Source organism: Ascaphus truei, chromosome 4 (genome assembly GCF_040206685.1).
Source record: "Ascaphus truei isolate aAscTru1 chromosome 4, aAscTru1.hap1, whole genome shotgun sequence".
NCBI lineage: Eukaryota > Metazoa > Chordata > Amphibia > Anura > Ascaphidae > Ascaphus > Ascaphus truei.
Window position 1 is genome coordinate 2,153,350 of NC_134486.1, and position 25,893 is coordinate 2,179,242.

The 25,893-nt window shown below is 46.2% G+C and overlaps 1 protein-coding gene across 1 annotated transcript in view; it reads left to right on the forward strand.

The window, feature by feature from the left end:
* LOC142492503 (uncharacterized) overlaps positions 1–25,893 on the forward strand; it is a 73,686-nt gene that overhangs the window by 1,552 nt on the left and 46,241 nt on the right. The window contains exon 2 of the mRNA XM_075595191.1: positions 22,574–23,817. Within this exon, the coding sequence (XP_075451306.1) occupies positions 22,612–23,817 (1,206 nt within the window). The 5' untranslated portion in view covers positions 22,574–22,611. The remainder of the gene's footprint in view (positions 1–22,573; positions 23,818–25,893) is intronic.

A 25,893-nucleotide genomic window follows, 5' to 3' on the forward strand; every position in this document is an offset into this window, starting at 1 on the left:
TCAGGGATCGGTACTGGGACACCTGCTTTTTAACTTGTTTATTAATGACCTTGAGGTTGGGATCGAGAGCAAAGTCTCCATCTTTGCTGATGACACTAAATTGTGTAAGGTAATAGAATCAGAGCAGGATGTCATTTCTCTTCAGAAGGACTTGGAGAGACTGGAAACGTGGGCAGGTCAATGGCAAATGAGGTTTAATACAGATAAATGTAAGGTTATGCATTTGGGATGCAAGAATAAAAAGGCGACTTACAAATTAAATGGAGATATATTGGGGGAATCCTTGATGGAGAAGGATTTAGAAGTGCTTGTAGACAGGGGTACTACAAACTAGGGGTACTTTACAGGAACAAATCCTCCCTAAGTCTCCTGGTCAGAAAGCGTATTGCACAGCAGATGCTAATGCCAATTATTGACTATGGAGACATAGTATATGGCTTGGCTCCTCAAACCCACCTTAGCAAACTTGACACCCTCTATAATTCAATTTGTTGTTTTGTTCTCCAATGCAACTACAACACACATCACTGCGAAATGCTCAAAGAACTAGATTGGTCATCACTAGAGTCTAGGCGCAAAGTTCACCTTTCCTGTCTCACCCTCAAATACTTTCTGGGCAAGCTACCCAGCTACCTGAACAAGCTCCTCACCCCTACCACATGCAGCACTTATCACCTGAGATCAGACTCCAAAAGACTATTCATGGTCCCAAGACTCAACAAAGTATCCGGACGTTCCTCCTTCTCCTTCCGTGCACCCCAAAACTGGAACAACCTACCAGAGACTCTCATATCCACCACCAGCTTAAGTTCTTTCAAATCTAAGGCTGTCTCACACTTTAATCTGGTCTGTAACTGTTTCATACGCTCATAATATATATTTTCTTTAACTGTGCATGCAATGTCTTGTATATAATGTATACCTTGTTCATTTATGTAACTGTATTTGTAACCATGTATTATTTTGTTTTACTCTGTGCCCAGGACATACTTGAAAACGAGAGGTAACTCTCAATGTATTACTTCCTGGTAAAATATTTTATAAATAAATAAATAAATAGTGTAGTCCTCCACTCTGAATGTCACCAGCAAAGTGCCGCTCTGTAGTCCACGACTCACCCAACGCGCGTTTCTACGTAATAGTCTTCCTAAGGGGCTAATCTAACATCCTGCACTGTTTCCCTTCCTTAACCCAACGCATTAAATTGCGGAGCGTCACGTGTGACGTCATCACGCGACGCGTCACATAACGCGTCATCACGCATATTTGCATATTCTAGCGCTCAAAACTTTCAAAGTATTGGCAGTCAAAGCTGTTCCACAGCTATCCAATGGGCATGTTACATCACACATGTACTTTGCACCACAGACCTTACAGCAGTAATCTCTTCAGCACTGTCAGTCCTGTCTCCTCACCAGCTCTCCTGCATGTGTGTACCTGTACAGCCTGGGGTTTTAACACCTTGATTATGCAGCTGGGGTCAGACTAATTAAGCAGCCCTTCTCAACTTAACCTCGTCACTGCTGCACTGCAAGCCTAAACATAGGTTTTCCAGGCATATGGCTGGTGACGTTCATTCACCGTGTCACACCTCCTCAAAGAAACAAATAAAGTTAGTTTGGCATGATCTCTCCTTCATAAATCCATGCTGACAATTACTAATAATTTTGTTTTCCATTAGGTATTCCTGAATATTATCCCGTATTAAACCTTCAAGTAGTTTCCCCACTATTCCCCACAGCAGTTGTTGGGCCCCCGGTTCTTCCCCGCAGGTGTCCCCCGTGAGTCCGCAGCATTGTACCCTTGGGCCCTCAGGTGGTCTCCAGAGGTCCCCGCAGACCTAAGGAACCAACCCTGTATGTAAAAATAAATAAACCTGTCATATAAATTTAATTAAATATCCCCCCCCCACCCAACACATACAGTAATGTGCAAAATAACTATTATCCAGATATGGATAATAGATTATTTGCCCATTATTAAACACTTAAAACAGCATCAATAAAGTAAATAAATAGAGTTCTACTTACCCCCTGGCAATGTAATGGCGTCCAGTCATCAAACGGCTTCCGTTGGCAAAAAAAATACATTGCAAATACTTTCAAATGCCAGTTAACCCCTTAATCACCTTAGCGGTTAATAACCACGAAAGTAATTCAGGGTTTAACCCACCCTGCAACCATTCATTTGTACAGTGGGTGTAATATATTATATATATATATATATATATATATATATATATATATATATATATATATATATAACCAATATACAAATTACCCAAACATGCAGAAATAAAAACATGAAATCTGAATCTCAAAAACAGCACATTGCATGTGAAAATTAAACCAGCTCATTGCATCTGAAAATAATATCAGGACATTGCAAAATAAATTATCTCATATCTTCCAATAAAACAGCACCTAGACGAGCGCATGCGCGAGGCCAGACAGCATGGCAGCATAACTCTGTTGCTCCTTGCCCCGCTCTGACAGTTTTTTTTTTTTTTTTTCAAAATTTTTTATTAGGCATTTAGACAATTCACAGTATGCATGAAACAAACGATAATACAGCCTAATACAGATTTTCTCCTTTTGTTGGTTAGAGAAACCGGAAATAAAAGAGGAAAGCTCACCGCTCCCCTGACCCTCCAGGGGCTATGTGGGGAGCGCGAGTATGGAAACAGAGAGTAAGAGTGGGAATAGGAAGGGGAGGGTGGGTGGGGGGGGGGGAGATACCCATTGCTTCCCGTATCCTCAGTCTATTTTCATTGGTGCCCCTGACCTGGTTTTCCTTTCTCTCTCTTTTTTTTTTTTTTTTTCTCCCATATGTGGATTAGTGGCGTAGAGGTGCCATATGGGATAGCCACGGATCCCATATTTTGTTAAAGGAGTCAGTGGATCTTTTCAAGAAGGCAGATAGTTTCTCCATATTCATCACCTCTTGCACCCTATTTTTTACCGTTTGTTTTGAGGGGGGAGACACCTTCTTCCAGGCGGCTGCCACCGCACATCTAGCCGCTGTAAGAATGAAGGAGATTAATTTACTTGTTGGTCGGTCCAAATTTTCTAAGGGCCTGGCCAACAGGTAGGTCAACGGGTCAATAGGGATTTTGAGGTCTGTGACCTCCTCTATTAATTTTTGTATTGTTCCCCAATATTTTTGAATTTCCGGACATGTCCACCAAATATGGGCCATGTCCCCCTTCTGACCGCAACCTCTCCAGCATAAATCGGACGCCTGGGGGTAAATTTGATTTATTCTAACTGGGGTAAGATACCAGCGAAACAGTATTTTATATATGTTTTCTTTGATTGTGGTACATATGGAAGTTCCTGAGGCATTTTCCCAAATTCTTTCCCAATCCTCTCGGTCTATAACTATTTCCAATTCTGCTGCCCAATGCAGCATATAGTCATGTGTAGGGGCTTCTATGGCCCTTTCCAATTCACCGTAGATTTGTGTTATAAGACCTTTCTGGTGGCCTGTTTCTCTACAGAGCCGCTCGAAACTGGTGAGAGGGGGAAATTTCAACGTTGGGGATAAAGTTTGAATAAAATGCCGAATTTGTAGATACTTGAAGACATCCAATCTTGCTATTTCATATTTGGTTTTTAGGTGTTGATAACTCAGGAACTCCTCAAAGCTCAGGAGGTCAGCAACCGCTCTAATATTTTTTGTTTTAAATTGGTCCCATTGTCTGGGCTCACAGCCAGGGGGGAATTTCGGATTTTTATAAATTGGTATGAGTTGGGATTGAGGTGTGGTGAGCTTAAATTTAAATTTGCATTTTGTCCAAATCTCCCATGTGTGTCTCATTGGGCCTAACTTAAATTTACTGTTCTGCATGTCTTCCCTGCTCAGGGACCAAATGCAAGCCGGCAGTGAAGGCGTCCCGGCATAGTATGATTCTATATCTAGCCAACAGTATTGGTTTGGGTTGGCATTCCAAACTACTACCTGTCGCAATTGGGCGGCTTGGTAGTATTTTGTGATGTCTGGAACACCAAGTCCTCCTCTCCCCCTTGATGCCAAAAGAACTGTCCTGGTGATTCTGGGTTTCTTACCCTGGCAAATAAAGTGGAAGATTAGTTTTTGAATGTTCTTTAATTCTGAGCCAGGGATGTGGACCGGGAGAGTCTGAAAATAATATAATAATCTAGGGAGTATGTTCATTTTAACTGATATCATCCTCCCGATCCATGATATCTGATATCCTCCCCATTTCTCTAGATCTTGTTTGATTTTCCGGAACAGAGTCGGATAATTTTGTTGATATAGGGATTGGTAGTTCCTCGTTATCTTTACTCCCAAATATTTGATACTCGAGGAGCTCCAATGATAGTTAAAGTTTAGTTTGAGGAGTTTCACCTCTGGCTCTGACAGGCTTAAATTTAGTGCTTCCGATTTGTCATTATTGATTTTATAACCTGAAATATCTCCAAAGTCCCGGAGCTCTTTTTGGAGGTTAGGTAGGGATGTTTGGGGTTGTGTAAGGGTTAGGATGACATCATCTGCGAATAGCGATATTTTGTGCTGCCTGTGTCCAATTTCTATTCCTTTGATGTCTCTATTGGCTCTAATTGCAGATGCTAGGGGTTCTATGGTTAATGCAAAGAGGAGAGGAGATAGGGGGCATCCCTGTCGAGTTCCATTAGTGATCTCAAATCTCTGGTTACTGCCCCCTGGTAGTTTTACTGTTGCAGACGGGTTTTGATATAATCTACGGACTCCTTCTAGGTATGCGTCTTTGAATCCGAATTTACACATAACTTGGTCCATGAATAGCCAGTCTATTCTATCGAACGCCTTCTCTGCATCTAGGCTTAGGAGTAGTGCTTTGGTCTCTGTGAGATGGACATGTTCGATAATGTCTATTATCTTCCGAGTATTGTCCGAGGCCTGTCTGCCTGCTACGAATCCTACTTGATCACTATCTATTAATCTCGGTAAGATGGGGTTTAATCTATTTGCGAGTATTTTGCTATATAGCTTGAGATCACAATTGAGCAGGGAGATTGGACGATAGCTTCCACATTGCATCGGGTCCCTGCCTTCTTTATGTATAATGGCCAGGGTGGCCAGGGACATTGACGTGGGGATTTGATTTCCTTCCATGAAATCGTTAAATATCTTTAGAAGATGCGTGGATAGTACTGGCAAGAATCTCTTATAGTAGACATTAGTGAACCCGTCGGGGCCAGGAGACTTAGTAATTTTTAGTGATTTGACCGCCTCTTCCAGTTCCTCTTTTGAGATCTCAGCGTTGAGGACTGTGTTTTCCTCCTCCGTTAGTGTGGGGAGCTTACATTTATCTAAATATTGCGCTATTAATTCGGATGCTATTGATTCAGGCCGGCCATTTTTTGATCTTAGATTATACAGTTCGGTGTAAAATTTTGTAAATTCAGCTGCTATTTTGCTATCACTATGTTGTATTTCACCAGACCTACTCTTGATTGCCGTGATTTGGGACCGTTTATGTACCCCTCTTAATTTAGTCGCCAAAAGTCTGTCTGCCTTGTTCCCCTTGTCATAATATTGTTGATTAGTCCATTTGAGGGCCTTCTCAACATCCTCCAGCTGGATTTGTCTAAGTTTTACTCTGGCTGTTGTCAATGTTTTATATATTTTTTTTGAGGGGTTGGTTTTATGAGATTGTTCTATTATTTTGATATTATCCGTAAGCTCCTTTATTAATTTTTGGCGGGCTTTTTTCCTGTGGGATGCGATAGAAATGAATTTCCCTCTAATGGTTGCCTTATGGGCCTCCCACAGGATTGCTGGTGAGGAGACGGATCCTGAGTTAAAAAAAAAATAGTCCCGAATAGCGGCTCTGATCTCTCTTTCTATCTCAGGATGATTGAGTAATGAATCATTTAGTCTCCATGAGTAATTTATTGTTTTTTCAAAGGGGGTCGTCAAGGTTAAGGTAATCGGGGCATGATCAGACCATGTGATTGGTCCTATGTTGGAGTCGGATGTCGCCGCCACCACATTTTTTGTGGCCAAAAAGTGATCTATTCGAGAGTAGGTCTGGTGAGGTGCTGAGTAAAAAGTATAGTCTCTCTGGCCCTGATGTTGGGCCCTCCATATGTCCACTAGTGAGAACTCGCTTAAGATTCCCCTAAACCTTTTCCCTATGATCTGGGAGGGGGTTGTGCGGGGGGGACCCATTGTGGTTGATCTGTCCTCGGTAGGGTTAAGGACCATGTTTAGGTCTCCTCCCACTATCATCGATGACAGATATCCCGGGTCTATGCCCTCGAGAACTTTCTTTAGGAATTCTGTTTGATTCTCGTTCGGGGCATATACATTGACCAGAGCGATTGCTGAGCCCGCTAAGGAGCCATATACCACTAGAAATCTACCCTCTGGGTCCGCCGTTGTTTTGATATGATTAAATGGGGTGCCCTGTCTGATCAGGACAGCTACACCCCTCTTTTTACTAGTAAACGATGCGCAAAAACACATTGGGAACACTTTTTTGAATAAATTTGGGGGGTCTTGTGATGTGAAATGGGTCTCCTGTAGGAATATGATGTCTCCCCCTGATCTTTTCATATCTTGAAGTGCTACTCTCCTTTTTCGGTTATTTTGGAGCCCTTTTACGTTGAGTGAGGTTAATTTAATTGTGGCTTGGCTAGCCATTTGGGTTCTTTTTTTTTTTTTGGATAATACCATAAGGCCTTCTCTTTCCCACTTGAGAGGCCATGATCCAGTAACTCTGAGTCTGGTTTAAATTTCTGAAGGTATAGAGGTTGTGTGTTTTTTTCGGTTAGAATAGATATCTTAAGCTGAGGAAGGGGGGCGTGGGAAGGGGTAGGTGGGGGTGGGGCGGAGATCTGCTGGGACAGGGTCAACAGATAGAGATAGGTTGTAACAAGGCCCACAAAAGGCCTTAACATATTTTCACCAGCCTTAAGAACGGCCGGCATTTGGACCAGGTGGGTCCCTTGGGGGTGATTCCGGGTTCGTCAACCGCTGGAGGTCAGAGGAGTCCAGACCCTCTATAGAATTTACTTAACCCATTTAGTATAGACCCCCAGTCCATGTGTGTGGGGAAGCAAAGAAGGCATAGGAACATTTCAAGTAATTCAAACATTTCACATCTCAAAAAGACGTGAGGAAGGGGGGAGGGAGGGGGGGGGAAGGGGGGAGGGAGGGGGAGGGGGAGGGAGGGGGGGGGAGGGGGAGGGAGGGGGGGAAGGGGGGGAGGGAAGGGAGGGGAAGGGGGGAGGGGGAAGGGGGGGGAGGGGAAGGGGGGGAGGGGAAGGGGGGGAAGGAGGGGAAGGGGGGAAGGGGGGGGAAGGGGGGGGGAGGGGGGGAAGGGGGGGGGAGGGAGGGGAAGGGGGGAGGGGAGAGGGGGGGGGAGGGAGGGGAAGGGGGGGAGGGGAGAGGGGGGGGAGGGAGGGGAAGGGGGGAGAGGGGGGGGTGGGAGGGGAGAGGGAGGGGAGAGGGGTGGGGAGGGGGGTGGGGAGGGGTGGGGGGAGAGGGGTGGGGAGGGGGAGGAGGGTCTAGGTGCAATTAAAACATTTCAAATATTTCACTTCACATTTTTGTGTAACATAACTCTTATACAACTCTGCGCAGAAAACATATTTTATACAATTCTGTGACCATACAAGATAAGTTCGGCTTTCTTTCGTATGTTTGTTTTCCCCTTAGTGTTTTTCCCTCTTATTTATCTTTGCGTTTATGTGAGGTACTAGGTAGGCTTGTTAGCAGGGGTAAGAGGGGGGGGGTCTAGGTGCGGCCCAAGCATTTCACATTTCTGTATAGCACAACTATTATGTAACTCTACACAGGGAGTATAGGGAGGGGAGGGGGGGGGAGGGAGAGAGGGGAGGGAGAGAGGGGAGGGGGGGGGTAGGAGGTGGGCCTGGTTGCAGTTCAAACATTTCAGACATCTCCCATTTCTGTATAACACAGCTATTATGTAACTCTGCGCTAAAGATATATTGTGAATCGTTTTGTGACTAAATAAGATTAATACAACTTTATTTTATATATTCGTTTCCTCTTAGTATGTTTCTCCCATTGTTTTTGTGCTTAAGTAGGGTGCTAGGTGGGTTTGCTAGTAAGGGTGGGGAGGGGAGGTGGAAGAGAAGGGGAGATGAGGGGGGGGTGGGGGAATAGGGGGGAGAGGGAGGGGGAGAAAAAGGGGGGGGAGGAGGGGGGGAAAAGAGGGGGGGGACACGTGGGACATGCGAGTGTGTGGGGGGAGGGGTGGAAGAGGGGGGGGTATGCATGGGGAAGGGGGGAAGGGGGAGGGGGGGGGCGATTGCGTGTCTGGGTTACAGGGGGGGGGGGGGGAAGGATAGAGGGGAAGCAAGGTGTTAATTGAGATATAACAGTTATATTATTTTAATCTACTCACGACCTCCGGATCATCACTATTAACTTATGATTTTAAGTTCTTTGATTCAGTCTGGGTGGTCCGTCTTCCTGGTATCCTAGCCGCCCCTAGTCCCACAGACTGGGGAGTCCTCTGTGGCAACGGGGTCCATGGATCGTTGGCGGAAAGGCTGGATGCCGACACCGACCCCCCCCCCCCCCCCAATCCAGAGCCCCGCTCCACGGGACCGGAGAAACCGGCAAAAGGAGGGGGAGGGAGATCATATTTAAAGCGGGACCGAAAAGCCGGAGATTGAGGCTGGTGGGGGCAAAACCGGGATCTAAATTCCTCTTATGCTCCGGAGTTAGAAGATCAGCGATCCTACTGCTCCGGGTTGAGTCAGTCGGTTTCCCGGTCTTACCGTCGGCGGACGGGATCCTCTTCTGAGTCATCGCAGGAGTAGGCGATTCGTGAACCAACTTGGAGGGCGGTGTTCTGTGTCAGCTCATCCTAGAAGTTGGCGGCTTACTTCTTGGTGCTGTTCTGGTCTGGTAAGATGATTTTAACGATGAGCAGAGGCGTCCCCCCTCCTCGAAGTCTCCTCAGAGCCATCTCGAGAACAGGCGCCTCGTGACTTCACATTGGGAGTGGAGGTTGGCGCCGGATTACCATGGGGGTCCGCAGCCCGCGCTCCAGTGCGGCCCCGGACCAACAAGGTAAGTGGGGGCACTCTTCCCCCTCCGGGTCTGTCCGGGGGGATTTCTCTGAGTGCCGCGGCGGTTGTCATTTTTCTCTAGGGTGTTGGGCCGCAATTCTCTCCGATGTTCGGGGGGGTCTCCTGATGTATTTTCAGCGGTAGGATTGGTCGTTATCCACGTTTGAGGTGGAGTTAGACCTAATGCTTTTGCGAAGGGGGCCATGTCCACGGGGTATTTCATGGACAGGAACTTTCCATTCCTGTTAACTGTGAGTTTGAAAGGGAATCCCCATCTGTATTGGATTCCTTTCTCGCGGAGTAGGTTGGTTAAAGGTTTTAATTCACGTCTGCGGTCTCTCGTTGCCTTTGACAAGTCGTTATAGACTTGGAGAGTTTCGTTTTGAAAGGTTATTTCCCCCAGGTCCCGGCAGGCCGCAATTATTTTTTCTTTTGATGTGTATTTATGCATCTTTATTATAATGTCCCTACGCCGCCTCGGGTCGTCTGATTTAGGTCCTAGGGCACGATGAGCCCTATCCATTTCGAGCTCTTTCTCCTCCAGCTCCCCGCATACTAAGTTAAAGAGCTCCATGAGGTATGGTCGGAGTTGATCCTGTGCGACCGACTCCGGTACGTTCCGGACGCGGATGTTTTGGCGCCGGTCACAATTTTCTTGCTCCTCCATAGCTTCTTTAAGGAGGGTGATCTCTTCTCCTAGACGGCCTATCTCTTCCTCCGCTTCACTCTGTCTTTGTTGAGACTCAGTGAGTTTTTTCTCCAGGGTAGTTGTTTTCTCTGTCAGCCCTGAGATTTCCTTCCTTATGTCGCTCACTGCGGTTCTGAGCTCAGTCTGAAAGGAGGATTGGAGCGTCGTTGCCATAGCCCCCAGGAGTTCTTCCAAGTATGCCCTGGTTATGGGTTGATCAGGGCTTGCTGGGGTGCGATCTTTTGGCTGGTTTTTTTTCCCTGAAAGCGCCGTGGCGCCATGCGGTCCGCCGCCATCTTGAGGCTCCATCGTGCTGTCCCTGGCCCGTTGCGACGGAGAAAAGTATTTGGCAACTCCCTGATTGCTCGCTTTTTTGGTTTTTGACATCGCCTAGTTCTTTAGCTATCCGGGGGTGTAAGTGTTACCCGGCAATTTTGGGGGAAAATGTGGGTTTTTGCGTCTTTTAATGCGCGGGTCTATGGAGCTCCTCTTCTACCCGTCCATACCGGGTGACTTCTCCGGAAGTCCCCCCATTAGGTTTTATTTTAAATCATGCATGTCCCCTTTAATTATGGGGGGGGGGGGTGGGCTGTGTACATTTGTTAAAGCCCTCTCCTCTGTAGGCTCTTTGTGCACTTCTGCAAAAGTGCTCTTTCCCCAGGGGATGTCTCTTCTGGGTCTTCCCAATCTCCTGGAGTCCCTGGTCTGTGGTTTTTGGGGAGTGGGGAGGGGGGAGGGGGGTGGAGGGGGCCGGGGTAGTCCGCACACTCTGCAGGCACTTCTGCAGAGTGCCGGGTCAAAATGGCCGCCCCCGCTCCTCTCAACTCTCTGCTGCAGCCCCACCAACCTCCAGTCGCACACTTGCAGCCGCGCGGGGACTAACGGCAGACAGCCTCTCGTCCCGCTTCTTACCCGGCCACCCACGCACTGTGGGGTCAAGGAGGAGCGCCGCTCTCAGCCGCGTCCGGGCCGTCCCCTGGGGAAAATGGCTGCTGCACCGCGTCTCCCGGCTCCTACTTGCTCTCCGCCGGCTGGTTGGTGTTTTTTTTTTAATATTTTATTATTTATTTAATAGCTCCGCCGCCCGCGCCTTCCGCTGGTATAATTCCCTGTGGGTTTGCAGGGGAAAGGCTGCTTTACGGGGCTTTGGGGCCCGGAGCTCTTGAGCTGCACGTCTTCTCCCGCTCTGACAGTTTTAAGCAAAAAACACGGATTAAATTGAAAAAACAGGCTATATTCACACCAGGCGACGAGCACTAACCTTAGGATGTCTAAAAAAGCAACAAAGACCCCCAGCAAGAAGGGTCTCCCCGATTACTTTGGAGAGGGGAGATCCCGCAGGGCATCGGCAGCAACGGCCCCCCACCTCCTGCGCGGGCTCTGAATCGGAGGGAGACGGAGAGCCGAGTGACCAGGGGCTCCTGCCGGTTCTACGCTGCGATATAGAGCGGCTATATAATGACTTAAAGGGGGTCTTACAGGCAGAGATCCAAGCATTGACCAAAGAAGTGGGAGGCCTGGGGACACGGGTCCAAGACCTAGAGGTGCGGGTGGACGCGAACGCTAAGGCGACACAGAAGAACACACAGAAAACGGGAGATTTACAAGCGCAGATAAATGAGCTCCGTGAGCGGCAGGAGGATGCCGAGAACAGAGATCGCCGCAACAACGTGTGCCTTCGGGGGATCCCCGAAACTGTTGGGGACTGCGAGGACTTTGTGGCAAGATGGCTACAGCACATATGCCCGGAGTCTTCTGCGGACCTGTTACACATGGACCGGTGCCATCGGGCACTCAGATCCAAGCCACAACCCGCGGACCCCCCGAGGGATATAATAGTGCGCCTACACTACTATCGCACAAGGGAAGAGGTGCTGAAGTGCTCCCGTAACACTCCTTTCATGGACTTTGAGGGAGCCAAGATCATGGTATTCCAGGATCTCTCCCCTATCACCCTGGCCCGCCGGAGAGACCTATGGCCTATCACAAGAGCCCTGAGGGAAAAATCGGTCCGTTACCGGTGGACCTTTCCCTTTGGCCTCATGGTCCTACGTAATGGCCGCCCTATACAGTTAAAATCCCCAGAAGAGGGACCGAGGTTCCTACAGAAATTAGGCCTGAGCAGGGGGCCTGGCGCCACGACCGAGGAGACGGAGGAACCCGCCCCGGGTCCCTCGTGGTCCACGGTGGGGAGAGCGGCCAAGGTTGGGGCTGCCCAAGACTAGTGCCCCACGATACCTAGCCAGGTTGGCAGAAAATCTTAGCACCATGAAGTTAAACAGTTAAAGTTAAAAGTTGCTCGAGCTACACGGCCCCCCAAAAAGAGACTTTGTTGAACACTCCTCATCGACTCCCCCCGAGCCTACGGACCCTCACTGAGACGCATCCCGGCCGATACCCCCACGACCAGCAGACCTGCAAAGGGAAAATCCACTTACCTCGTGGTCCCCGCATGGCGTCCAAGATGGGGTCGAGGAAGCCTCCAGCGTGACCCGCAGAACGCGGAAGAGAAGTAGGCGGGAAGGGCTCACCAGGCGGGAAAGGTTTCCAGATAAAGGGGGCGGCAGCAGCAGACACGTCTTCTCCCTGGGACGGCCTACTCCAAAATGGCGGCCGGGGGAAGGACGTCGGCGGAAGGGGCGGACCTAGAAGCGGCCATCTTGGATGAGGCGGAAGCAGGACGGACATCCACCGGCGGGGCACAGAAAGGAAGTGGAGGGGCCGGCGGCCGCCCTACACTGCCGGTAGATCCGGAGGTGACACCTCCCAATTGCGTGCAGCAGAGAGGACGACATGAGCATCCCTAGTAGCAGCAGCTCGTTGCTCCAGGGGTCACCACTCCAGGGCCATGATAAAGCAGATGAGTGTTCCCGAGGGCGGCGGGAGGAGCTGAACAGCACATTGCAGTGATACAGGGGGGGGAGGTGAGAGAGAAGGTTAGAGGAGGGACATGGACAGAGCAAGAGAGAGAACAAGAAGGACAAGGAAGGTGAGATGCGAGAAAGGAAGGGGGACAGGATCAAATATACAGGGTAGGAGAGAGGGGAGAAGAGGGGGAGTCAGACGGAGGAGAGAGGTAAGCAAGTTTAGAAAGGAGTGTCGGTAGAGAGGGAGGAGCGTGAAAGTAGGTAGGGGGAGATAGCAAGTGACTAGGTCAAGGAGGCAGAGACGACAGGGTTAGGGGGTTAGCAGAGGGAGAAGGTAAGTGAAGGCAGGTGGAAAGGTAGGTTAGAAGTCACGGGTTGATACTAGAGGGGAAATGCAAGTTAGGATAGAAAAGTAGGTAGGGAAGATGGAGTTACGAGGTTCGCAGCGCGGTGGTACACGTGGGGGGAGGGAAGTGGACAGAGCATGAGGGGCTTAGAAGGGGGCAATAGAAGATAGGGAGGCAAGCAGGGGAAGCAGGGAAGGGAGTAGGGAAAAGGAGGTAGATAGAGAAGGTAGACAGGCTAAGGAAAAGAGTTAAGTAACATAGATAGGGTCAGGGGGTTGCCAGGAAGCGGGAGTCGGGAGGATGAGAGGTTACATTGAGTAAAGCATTTAAGAGAGGGGGGCAAACGAATAAGGGATGGTAACCACACACCCTCTTCCCTGAGGGAGCCCGGATCAGAGGATACAGGTGCAGTAAGCCGGCCCTTCCAATTGGTGTCGTTTGGGGGGGACCATGAGACATACGAGGGCCCAGGGCCGTAGGAGAGAGAAGAGTCTGCAGCAGGGGTTAGTCCATAGAGGCCCCCACAGTCAGAAGAGGCAGCGTGCCCCGAGTACGGGAGTTTTAGAGAGAGAGTAGGGGCTTAGTGCAGCTTAAAGTTGATGTTTTCCGTTGTTGTATGAGGACTATTTTCAGAGCGGGGACGGGCGTTGGTGTTCGAGCCCGCTCTGATCTCCGCATGATCTCCATGTCGGGACTTACCTGGACAACATCCAAGGTCCCCGGCAAAGCCCCCTGGGAGGGGGGGGCGCCAAGAGGGAGCGTGTCAGTTCTCCCCAGCCGTTTGCCCAGGGGCTAGGATCACAGGACCGCGGTACTGGTACCAAGGTCAAGTGACCACTGTTCTAAAAACTGCTTTTATGTTTGTCTACATGTCACCCTCCCCCCCCCCTACTTGTGTCAACCCCCCTTTGCCGCTGGTTACAGACCCCACAGATCTGGAGAAGGAGAGGAGCAAGGTCGGACGACGTCAGACACCGATGGTGAGAGGAGTCCAACCGGGACACCGCGGGATAAGCAGAGTAACCACACCAAACAGTCCAGATGAGTAACGATATATTAATGATTTCACACAATGTGAAAGGGTTCAATAGCCCTACAAAGCGTAGAATTGCTTTCAGGGAGTATAACCGTCGGAAAGCCGACATCATTTTCTTACAAGAGACACATTTTTCACGCTTAAACCACCCAAAATTCCTGGATAAATGTTACAGAACATACTATTTAGCATCCGCTGATGTCAAAAAAAGGGGAGTGGCGATTATTACACACAACAGACTGGCTCTCACTATAGACAAACAACATGCTGACTCAGAAGGTAGGTTCCTTATCCTGACGGGCACAATACAAGGCCAACCAGTTACATTAGCGTCCATATACGCTCCGTGTGATCAAAACACTATATATTTCGAACAGTTCTTTAGTAAGCTACACAAAATTGCGCAGGGAAGTATCTTCCTCGCGGGAGACCTAAACCACACCTTAGACCCTGACTTGGACAGATGCACACAGCTTAATACGGCCAACAGACAGGACCTACTAACCATACGTAATGGTCTCCATGACTGTCAGTTGACAGATATATGGAGAGAACAACACCCAGTCGCACGAGAATACACGTTTTACTCGCACCCCCACGACAGATACAGCCGAATAGACTACCTCCTAGTGTCAAACAGAGTGGTCCCAGTGGTTGGCCACACAGATTCACAAAATCTCGTGGTCCGACCACGCACCTATAGAGCTGAGGTGCACTCTGGTAGGGCTAGACAGACCCGGAGCAGACTGGAATCTTAACGAGCTTCTTCTCAAAGCCCCCGCTACTGAACGAGAGATAAGGGAACGGATACAGGATTTCTTTAGAGACAACAAAGGTAGCGTTCAGTCGCAAGCCACACTCTGGGAGGCCCATAAGGCTACTCTTAGGGGAACTCTCATGCACATAGCTGGTAAGCGGAAAAGAGAGAAAGTGCCCAAAATAAAGGCGCTGCAGGCGAAGTTAACACTCCTCTCTGCACAGCATTCCGTTAACAAGAACCAGACCACGTGGCAAGAATTGTTAGATACCAAGGCGGCCCTTAATCTAGTGTTATCCTCCCAGGCTGAAAAGGAGTTGGCATGGTCCAAGCGCAGATTTTACAAAAAAGCCAACAAGCCAGATACCCTACTAGCCAACAAGCTCCGAAACAAGCTTCCAAATTTTAGGATAAAGGCCATCAAAACACAACAGGGTGACCTTACCTCCGACCCGAGACAGATAGTGGAAGCATTCAGAAAATACTATGCTACACTATATGACGGGGATAAGGTTAATCACAACCAAAAAACAGCGGAGACCCTGGGAAGGTTCCTGGCTGAAGCAAAACTCCCGACCCTGGGCAGGGATGAGAGGGAGGCCCTACAGGGTGATTTCACCCTGGAAGAGAACAGAGGTAATTAAGTCCCTCAAACCAGCCAAGGCCCCAGGTCCTGATGGCTTCTCCAATTTATATTATAAAAAATTCTGTAAGATCCTGGCCCCTCAGCTACTGAAATTATTTAATGGGATCCTGGGTGGGGAGCCCCTCCCGACCCAGATGCTCCTGGTGACTATCTCAGTGATCCACAAACCCGGCAAGGACCCGGCAGACTACAAGAGCTACCGGCCAATCTCCCTGATTAATTCGGATATAATTTTTTTCCCCAAATTAATAGCAAACAGGGTGGGTAGTGTTCTTCCCGGGCTGATTCATCCGGATCAAGTAGGCTTTATCACAGGCAGACAGGCAGCAGATAACACCAGACGGATTATAGACTTGATAGATCTGGCGAAAAAGAAAAATATACCGTCAATGGTGTTGAGCCTGGACGCCGAAAAGGCATTCGATCGCATTGATTGGTCATACCTACGAGAGACGCTGGGGGCATTCGGGTTTGGGGGCCGCCTCCTAGAGGCGATACTAGCCCTATACGTGGGACCCTCAGCGAGAGTAAGACACCAAGGATTCCCATCAGAACTATTTAATATACGGAGCGGGACCCGACAGGGTTGCCCGCTGTCTCCATTACTATTCGCCCTATGTATTGAACCCCTAGCGGCCCATATTAGGCTATGTCCCAATATAACAGGAATTCAAACGGGGGAGCAGCACCACAAGGGTGCGTTATACGCAGACGATGTGATCTTAACTATCTCTAAGCCGCTAACATCCCTGCCCAATGTCTTCGAGATCTTGGGAACCTTTAGTATGATCTCAGGGTTTAAAATTAACCAAGCCAAGTCTGAGGCGCTCAATATCAATTTGTCTAAACCTACGGAAAAACTATTAGAACTTAACTTTAATTTTAAGTGGCAGTCCTCCGCAATCAAATATTTAGGGGTATATCTCACCAGGGACTACAATACTCTATATAAAGCAAATTTCCCTAAGATGATGAAGAAGCTGAAGGAGGATCTCAGGGCTTGGGGGGGGCTATGGGATATCATGGTTCGGCAGGATTAATAGTGTAAAGATGAACTTACTGCCCAAGATGCTATATCTGTTTCAGGCCCTCCCAATTCCGTTAGTTAAGTCTGAGATTCAAGCGCTTCAGGCTCACATCCAATTTATTTGGAATAAAAAACACCCACGAATCGCGAAAAGCCTACTGACAAAACCAGTAGCAAAAGGAGGACTGGCGGTACCTTGCTTGATGGCGTATTACAAAGCGGCACAATTAGCCCAAATGATTCAGTGGCACGCGGACCCCACAAAGAGACGATGGACAGAATTAGAGCGAGAATGTTGCGCACCGGTGGCGCTACATGACTCGATCTGGCTACCAAAAAAATGCAAAAAAAACATCGGGACGCCGCTCTGTGCAGTGGCGAACTCACTAGCGGTCTGGGAGACTTCCAAATTTAAAGCCAACCTAACATCACCACAAACACTAATGACCCCCCTATGGGGTAATCCGGATTTTGCTCCGGGGCTGGCGGGCGATAAATTCCTTAAATGGACGCAAGCAGGGTACAATCACTTGAAGGACCTGGAGGGCACAAAATCTATCAAGACGTTCGATTGGCTTAAAGAGGAATCAAACTTACCAAATTCTGAATTATTTAGATTCCTCCAGGTCAGGGCATTCTATAACAAATTTCCCGTTCGTCCCGCACAAACTAATTTCGAGCAGCTGTGTTCGCGTCCAACGGACACCAGGGGACTGACATCTCGGATGTACAGGGAGGTAGTCTGTCCGACCATGGGAGACAGCCCCAGACTGAGATACATGCGACAGTGGGAAACAGAGCTAGGGGACAATCTAGAGGACGAGGAATGGGACCACATATTGCAAGCAGCCGCAAAAAGCTCAATATGTGTCACGTTGAAGGAGAATGCATATAAAGTCCTCATGCGGTGGTACCATACCCCTGCTAAACTAGCTAAATTTGTCAGGGGATACTCCCCGCTCTGCCCAAAACAGTGCGGGGAGATCGCTGACCTTAAACATATGCTGTGGTCTTGCCCGAGAGTGGTCCCGATTTGGGAAGCTATCCCTCTCGGACGCCACCTGCTGGTCTTTACAGGAAACAGGACTAAAACAACAAGATTCTCCATTCGAATGCATTGAGCCCTAATGGCGGCCAATGGGGACCTGCAAAATGGTGCCTGAAAAGGCGGGAAAATTACACAAAGAGCTATAATCATTAAAGGACTATTAACCCTTGTGCTCGCGGATGGATTCTAGTGTGTGTGTGTGATGCAGACACTGATTAAACCAGACATTACAATGGAACAGGGGAAACAGGGGAATACACATGTACATGTCATTACAGGGGTTAAATCACTGTTCTGGGTCTTAGCCCAGTTAACCTTTTGACTCCCGGGTGAGGTCAGGGGATGGCCAAATGGGGTGTAACCCCTTTAATCCCGGGCCACCCCCTTTCTCCCTCTACAATTTCTCCTTGTGTCAAAACTGTCATGTTTATTCCTAGTTAGGATATCGTCCATTTCATTATTGATTCCATTTGGTATATAATTCAGGATGTAGAACTTTTCATATTCAACAAGTCTGTCCACACATAATGACCTTGAGGTGACAATTTCCTTTGTTACGTTGGTTTATATCATGGTAGAAGTCTTCCACGTCACTGTATGTGTGACTTTATGTTGGAGCATACACTTGGATTATTTGAAGCCTATATCTCTTTGTCAACTGAATGACAATTCTGGCTACTCTTTCCGATGAGCTTTCATTCAGTACTCTACTGTAGTAGATAGGTGAGAGAGAGAACCCAATTTAGCACTCAGGTTCACACTCTGAAGATAAGTGAATGGTTTAAAACATAATCTTTATTAATAACAATATATATTAAAAAATGGTTGATAGAACGACGTACTGAAGGTAGGTAGATCCTGAATAAAATAGCCGTATTGGCTCCGGATCAGACTTATAAGTGTACCAGAATGTTTTAATAAACTGCTGGTAACATATTAGCACAGAATTCCTGATGTGGACCTGTGTGGTGAGTGAATACTCCAGGTGTGTCCGGGTATGTACTGAGACTACAAGTCACAAAGTTGGTATCTATATCCTAATAGGTAATAGTGGATGTGACTTATAGCAACTAACATACATAAAGAGCAAATAAACTATGTACATCAGTTGTAATATATTCATTCAGTTAAGCTCCCCTGTGTATGTCTGTATACCCACATTAGCGTCAGAATGACCCTAGGTAACCCACTGAGTGTAATATACAGGGGTGTATTGACCTATAGTAACCTGCGTGGTGCTAGTCATAGGTGAGTAGCCTGACTGATATCCTGGGGGGTTCGATGGGGTCCCAATAAGGGAGACACTATATGTGGGAGACAGACTAATACCATAGGCTTATATCAGAGGGCTAAATAATGGCATAAACTGAATGGTAAACCTCATTAATGCTGTATAAATTCACAAGCACAGCAAAGCAGCTACAGTGTTGCGGCAAGTGAGGTTTCTCAGGACATAATCATATCAGAACACTGTCCCTGTATACACTGTTAGACGAGGATGAGAGTGACCATCGGGGCACTTTTATCCTATGTATATCTGCACGAGCAGACTGCCGCATCAACTCGCGGTGTTGGTATCATGCGGAGGCAGTAACTGATCTGCGCGTGCATGTGTCTGGAATGAGCCGACGCGCGCGTTTCGCGAGAGCTTTGTCAAGGCGAATGGTAAGTATCACTAAGGATACCCTGCAGTTAGGCAGGTATTTATAGGGCCCCCAGTGATGACGTCATTGGTTAACCCCTGATGTGCCTTAATATGCTAGGTTCTGTGAATGAGCACAGTAAGTGTACCAATGTGTGTGACTGCATATCCTGCACATTGTAATATTAAAGTTCTGACTTAAATCATGTGGTGTTGTTGCCTTATTGTCAGATACATGCAAAGTGAAGCAGTAATGCACTTCAGATCTGCCACAGGGATAGTAATGGTTGATATTAAGTGTGATCATGTGAATATATGAGTCATTTTATTAGGGTCCAGAGTGGCCCTATGGAGGATAATATCTATATGAGTCATTTTATTAGGGTCCAGAGTGGCCCTATGGAGGATAATATCTCTACTGTATGTTGTTTCTCCAGCTCTGGTTAACAATGAAGTCTGCCACCGATTTTTTCAGTTTCTGTACCTCTGTAATATAACAGGTGTACACTTTTTAATTCAATGAGGCTTTCATCTTTTCTACTTGCTTCATTAATGCCAACAATATCCCATTTCATCTTATCAAGTTCGCCTTCCAGTTCTTGCAATTCTGCTTCATTAGAGAGAGTCCGGCATTTTTTATAGATAACCAGATTTAGGTTTAAATGACTGCTTTTGTTTAACCTTCTCCTCCATGCCTTGTTCTTCCAGAGAATGAGGGCCATTTCTTTTTAGTGTGTTTTATATTGCGATTGAGACCTTACTTGCCATACTTGCCATGCCACGTTCATTTACTTGTACTTGCAGGCAAGTAGTTTTCCCACTGTCTTGGACATGTTGCCACGGTCCCGGCACTTTCAGCAGTGAGAAGAATTTGAGGGAAGTATATAAATATATTATATCATGCCTTTATTTTTGTAATACAAAATACATTGAGAAAAGGTTCTCTTCTTTTGATTTTAGTGATTATTTTGGTAATCCCATGTGCATTATCATCACTAGCTTTGATCATGAAGAGTATTCCCTCCCCACTGTACAAATTGGGGGAGAAGACTATCACCTCCTGGAAATATCACAGATGGTATTGCTAGGTCAACCCCCAAAAGAAATAGGTGGTTATTCCCCAGTTTAGTTTTTAGGACTACCTCCGTAAACCCAGCTTTTCATTCCACTTTGCACTCCTCCCTCTCAGCTCTGCTCCAGACCCTGACAACCTGGTTAGGAACTACAACTTTGCCCTATCCTCTTCTCTTGATCTACATGCCACGCTTTCTCTCTGCCGTTCTCACCCTTCTAACCCCAGACCATGACTAAGTTCCCACACGCGCATGCTGCATTCCTGCACTCTGATCGCCTCTGGAGGAAATCTCACACTCTCGAAGACTTTCTCCACTACAAATTATGTTTCAACTGTGCCCTCTCCCATGATAAACAAACCTACTTTTCTTCACTAATCAACAGGCACAAGTCTAACCCATGCCGACTCTTTTCTGTCTTTGACTCCTTACTCAGACCATCCTCTGCTGCCTGTTTTTTCTTCCTCAATCTCACTTCAGGACTTTGCTGACTATTTCAAGGAAAAGGTGGAATACATACATCAGAACATCCCCTCTGTATCCTCCTCCCATCCTACACCTCTTCCTAACTCTCCTCCTGCCTTCCTTGATTTTTCCCGCTTTCAAAGAGGAGGATGTATCATTGTTGTTCTCCTCTTCTCCCTCTACTACTTTCCCACTTGACCCCATACCCTCCCATCTCCTAATACCTCTTGCTCCTTCTATAATCCTTACACTAACACACATTTTTAATTCTTCCCTCTACTCTGGTACCTTCCCCTCCTCCTTCAAACATGCAACAGTTATACCATTACTCAAAAAGAGCAAACGTGACCATACCTGTCTTTCTAACTATTGTCTTGTAGCCCTCCTGCCTTTTGCCTCTAAACTCCTTGAATGTCTTGTATTCTCTCGCTTGCTCCATTTTCTCACCACGAATTTTCTCCTAGACCCTCTACCATCTGGCTTCCACACTGCTCACTCCACTGAAACAGCCCTCACGACAATAACTAATGACCTCCATGCTGCCAAAGACACTGCTCATATTACTCAACCTCTCTGCAGCATTTGATACTGTGGATCAACCTCTTCTCCTTCACATTCTCCATAGTCTTGTTATACTTTTTGATGGTTTATCTTATTTGTAGCTGCAAAGGCAAACAGGATCTTATCTAGCTGTAAACGGGGAATTGATGGAAGGGTAGTAAGCATAATTGTGCCCCTCTATATAGCATTAGTAAGGTCACAGCTTGAATATGGAGTACCGTTTTGTGCACCACTCTTATAAAAAAGACATTATGAAACTAGAAAAAGTGCAGAGAAGCTCCACCAAATTAATAAAGGAGATGGACAATCTAACTTATGATGAGAGGCTAGCTAAATTAGATTTATTTACATTAGAAAAGAGGCGTCTAAGAGGGGATATGATAACTATATACAAATATATTTGGTGACAATACAAGGGGCTTTCAAATGAACTATTCATCCCACGGGCAGTACAAAGGACTCGGGACCATCCCTTAAGGTTGGAGGAAAGGAAATTTCACCAGCAACACAGGAAAGGGGTCTTTACAATAAGGGCAGTTACAGTGTGGGCTTCATTACTCACTGAGCCTGTTTTAATATCTTTAAAAAAAAATAAAGTTGGACATCTTTTTAGAAAGGGAAGGTATACAGTGATAAACCAAATAAGTAAACGTGGGAAGGATGTTGATCCAGGGAGAAATCTAATTGCCATTATTTGGAGTCAGGAAGGAATTTATTTTCCCCCTTATGATATTTCACTTGGGATCTTTGTTTGCCTTCCACTGGATAAATATATATGGTAAATATAAATATAGGATAAAGTATCTGTTGTCTAAATTTAGCATAGGTTGAACATGTCTTTTTTCAACCTTATCCACTATGGCATGTAAGACATAAAAGGGAGCAATTGAGGCGAGTTTAGGTGTCTATGTATACTTCTCTCACCTATCTTTACACTATATATTTCTATATGGTTGGGTTAATATCATTAACTCACTAGTAAGACAGACCAGGATTTCCTTAACTTTACATCTCATGGAAAATTTCAATGATAATTCTGATGTGGAGGCTGTAAAGGTACACATATATAATCATTACAGTAATGAATAGATGAATAGAACAGAATATGTATTAAAATTAATTCACTGTGTTAGCTGCCAGGAACATACTGTATTGCGGGTCTTTGAGGTCCGCCACCCAAGTCATTGGGTTTTTTGTATATACTGTACAGCGGCCAAAATTTTAAAGCCATGGGTATAGAGTAAACAGAACATTTTGTTAATTAAGTAGTGATCAAGAAAATTCTGCAAAGTATTTTTTATTCATAATTTGCTTTACAGATTGAAAACATTTGAGTTCTGTCTTTTTTGTTTACTTTTGTTAGAGAACTGCTTAACCGAGGAGCAGAACTGGAGCGCTGATATGTCCAGAAGCTTGTTCACTTCCTGCACCCCTGAAGTGCCAAAAACCAATGATTCCTACCACATGTTGGGCACGTGCAAGGAACCAGTGCCACATGATTGTGAATTTACAGGCCTTGTACAGCTCACAGCACAGACTGACTCCAAGTATGGGACAAGCAAAAGATACCGGAGAGATTCAAGAAGGAGCTGCAGTGCTCAGCTTTTTGTGTGTAAGTGTGGGGAAAACTTCTCACTTAATAGGGATTTGATCACACACCTTTGTGTCCACACTAGCAAGCAACCCTTTACCTGTAACGACTGTGGAAAACATTTTTCACTGAAGGGGAAACTCCTATCACACCAGAGGATTCACACAGGGTGGAAACCTTACACATGTTCAGAGTGTGCGAAAAGCTTTTCACGGAAAGACAGTCTCGTCACACACCAGAGGATTCACACAGGGGAGAATCTTTACACATGTACAGAGTGTGGGAAAAGCTTTTTACAGAAGGGCCATCTCGTCACACACCAGAGGATTCACACAGGGGAGAAACCTTACACATGTTCAGAGTGTGGGAAAAGCTTTTTACAGAAGGGCCAGATCGTCACACACCAGAGGATTCACACAGGGGGGAATCCTTACACATGTTCAGAGTGTGGGAAAAGCTTTTTACAGAAGTGCCATCTCGTCACACACCAGAGGATTCACACAGGGGAGAAACCGTACACATGTACAGAGTGTGAGAAACAATTCAGTGATAAGAGCAGCTTCCTCAGACACCAGAGGATTCACACAGGGGAGAAACCGTACACATGTACAGAGTGTACAAAAAGGTTTTCAAAGAAGGACCATCTATTCCAACACCAGAGGATTCACACAGGAGAGAAACCTTACACATGTACAGAGTGTACAAAAAGGTTTTCAAAGAAGGACCATCTATTCCAACACCAGAGGATTCACACAGGAGAGAAACCTTACACATGTACAGATTGTGAGAAACAATTCAGTGATAAGAAAGGCCTCCTCATACACCAGAGGATTCACACAGGAGAGAAACCTTACACATGTACAGAGTGTGAGAAACAATTCAGTTTTAAGAACAGCCTCCTCATACACCAGAGGATTCACACAGGGGAGAAACCTTTCAGATGTACGGAGTGCGGGGAAACCTTTTCACGGAAGGACTATCTCCTCAAACACCAGATGATTGAACACGTGAATAATGTCTCCTCTGTGTGAGTGTGAGAAGCAATTCATTGGTAAGAATGCCCTCACCCATATTTGTTACATATGCCTTCTCACGAGGTCCCAAGGGCCATAAAAGACAACCCATTACTATTCAGCACATATAAAGCGTGGTATAGAGCCAGGAAAACACTCTCTTTACAAAGGAACAAGTCGCTATTTCTACCGTTCACTAAAAACCTGCGGTTTCAGGAAGGGAAGGCGAATTACCCTTTTGAGGCCTGGGAAAAGAAGGGAATCCTTGGAATAGGGCAGCTCCTGCATAAACTAAATCACACAATTTACTCATTCCAGGAACTGAACGATAAATACGCACTACCTAACACACAATTCTTTGCATACCTATAGGCCAGGCATTACGCACTGACATCACTAAACGACTTACCAACAGCAGATAGAGACAATCAACTTGACGCTCTCTTCCAAAGGACAAAATATGGGAAAATCTCAATATCAAATTTTTATCAATGTCCGAAGAAAACATTACGTTTTGATGGCAACACACCGGGAATGGGAGCTTGGGTAACAGACTGCCCAAATCTAAATATGGAGACTATCATGAGACAGTTTGGGAAATCGTTGAAAATTATCCCATCCACAATATACCAAGAAATGCACTACAACATTTTACATAGAACATATACTACGCCCAAATTCAGATACAATGCAAAATTATCTCTGGACAGTAAATGTACAAAGTGTGCAGCCCCACAGGCAGATCTTATGCACTGCCTATGGAACTGCCCAGTGGTCCAAGAGTTCTGGTCACGAATAGACAAGTACTGCAAAGATTCCCTAAATACAATAATCCATATAGATCCCGAATATGCGATTTTTAATATCATAAACCTAAACGCTGAAGGGGCAGCAGGGGACCAAACTGATAACAGCAAACTGAAACAAATTATAGCTATGGCCGCAAGGAAAACAATCTTACAACAATGGATACATAACACTCCCCCATCTCTGCAGCTGTGGAGGGAAAAAATGTTTAGTATATTCACATTAGACTGGGGAGAAGCCACGACGGACAACGAAAAAAAGCGAAACGATTCTTCCAAATCTGGGAAAGCTTCATTGCCGCACAGTCAGACGAGACAAAGACAAAAATCAAAGAAAACTTAAAACACACAACATGGTATGCAACACGCACACACAACATGGTAAGCAACACGCACACTAACTAGGAATCCCCCAATAAGATTCTGAACACTACACCATTAATAAAAAAAACAAGACGGGGGGGGGGGGGGTTAGAAAAGTACCCAATAGGACTATGGACGATACCATAAGACTAGTGACATAAATACCTCGGGATATCAGACAGAGGTGTATGGGTCGAACAGGAGTGGCGAAAAGAGTACAAACATAATGAAGGAGGGAAGAGCCCTTATATAAAATGACTTGGTTAGTCTGTCAGAGGTTGAAAACAGACGAAGCAAAAGCTGGGGTACTATCAATTGGGAATAAGTTGAGGGTAAAATGATATAACGGATTAACATAGTACAAGTAAATGTTTACAAGTTGAGTTGAAGGTTCAAGTGTTACTATATTAAAAATAAAAAGGAAATAATGCAAAACAAATATTGTATGGAACATAAAGAGATACCTGTATAAGAATCTGCTACATTATGCATGTTAAAAATATACTGTACGTACAAGTCTGCAGAATTTCCAATAAAAATATTTATAAAAAGAAAGAAGAAGAATGTCCTCTCCAGACACCAGATGATTCACACAGCGGTGAAACCGCTCCGATGTACAGTGTGCGTGAAAATTGGTTTATTAGCAAAGGCTTTTTTTTTTTATGCAATGTATTTTATTTTGTGGTTCTTTTTCATTTTTAGGTTGCCGTTGATATGGAATTCTGGACTGAAAGGGTCTTTTTGTTGATAGAGGGGGCCACAGTTGCTTGTAATGTAATAACTACATGTGGTGAATGGGTTAAATGTGTGTGTATGTCCAAATGACTAATGGTTCTGCTCTCATTTAAAAAAAAACTGTCACTAGACAGTTTTACGATCAACAATCAACAACAGGGTTGGTCATTCTTCC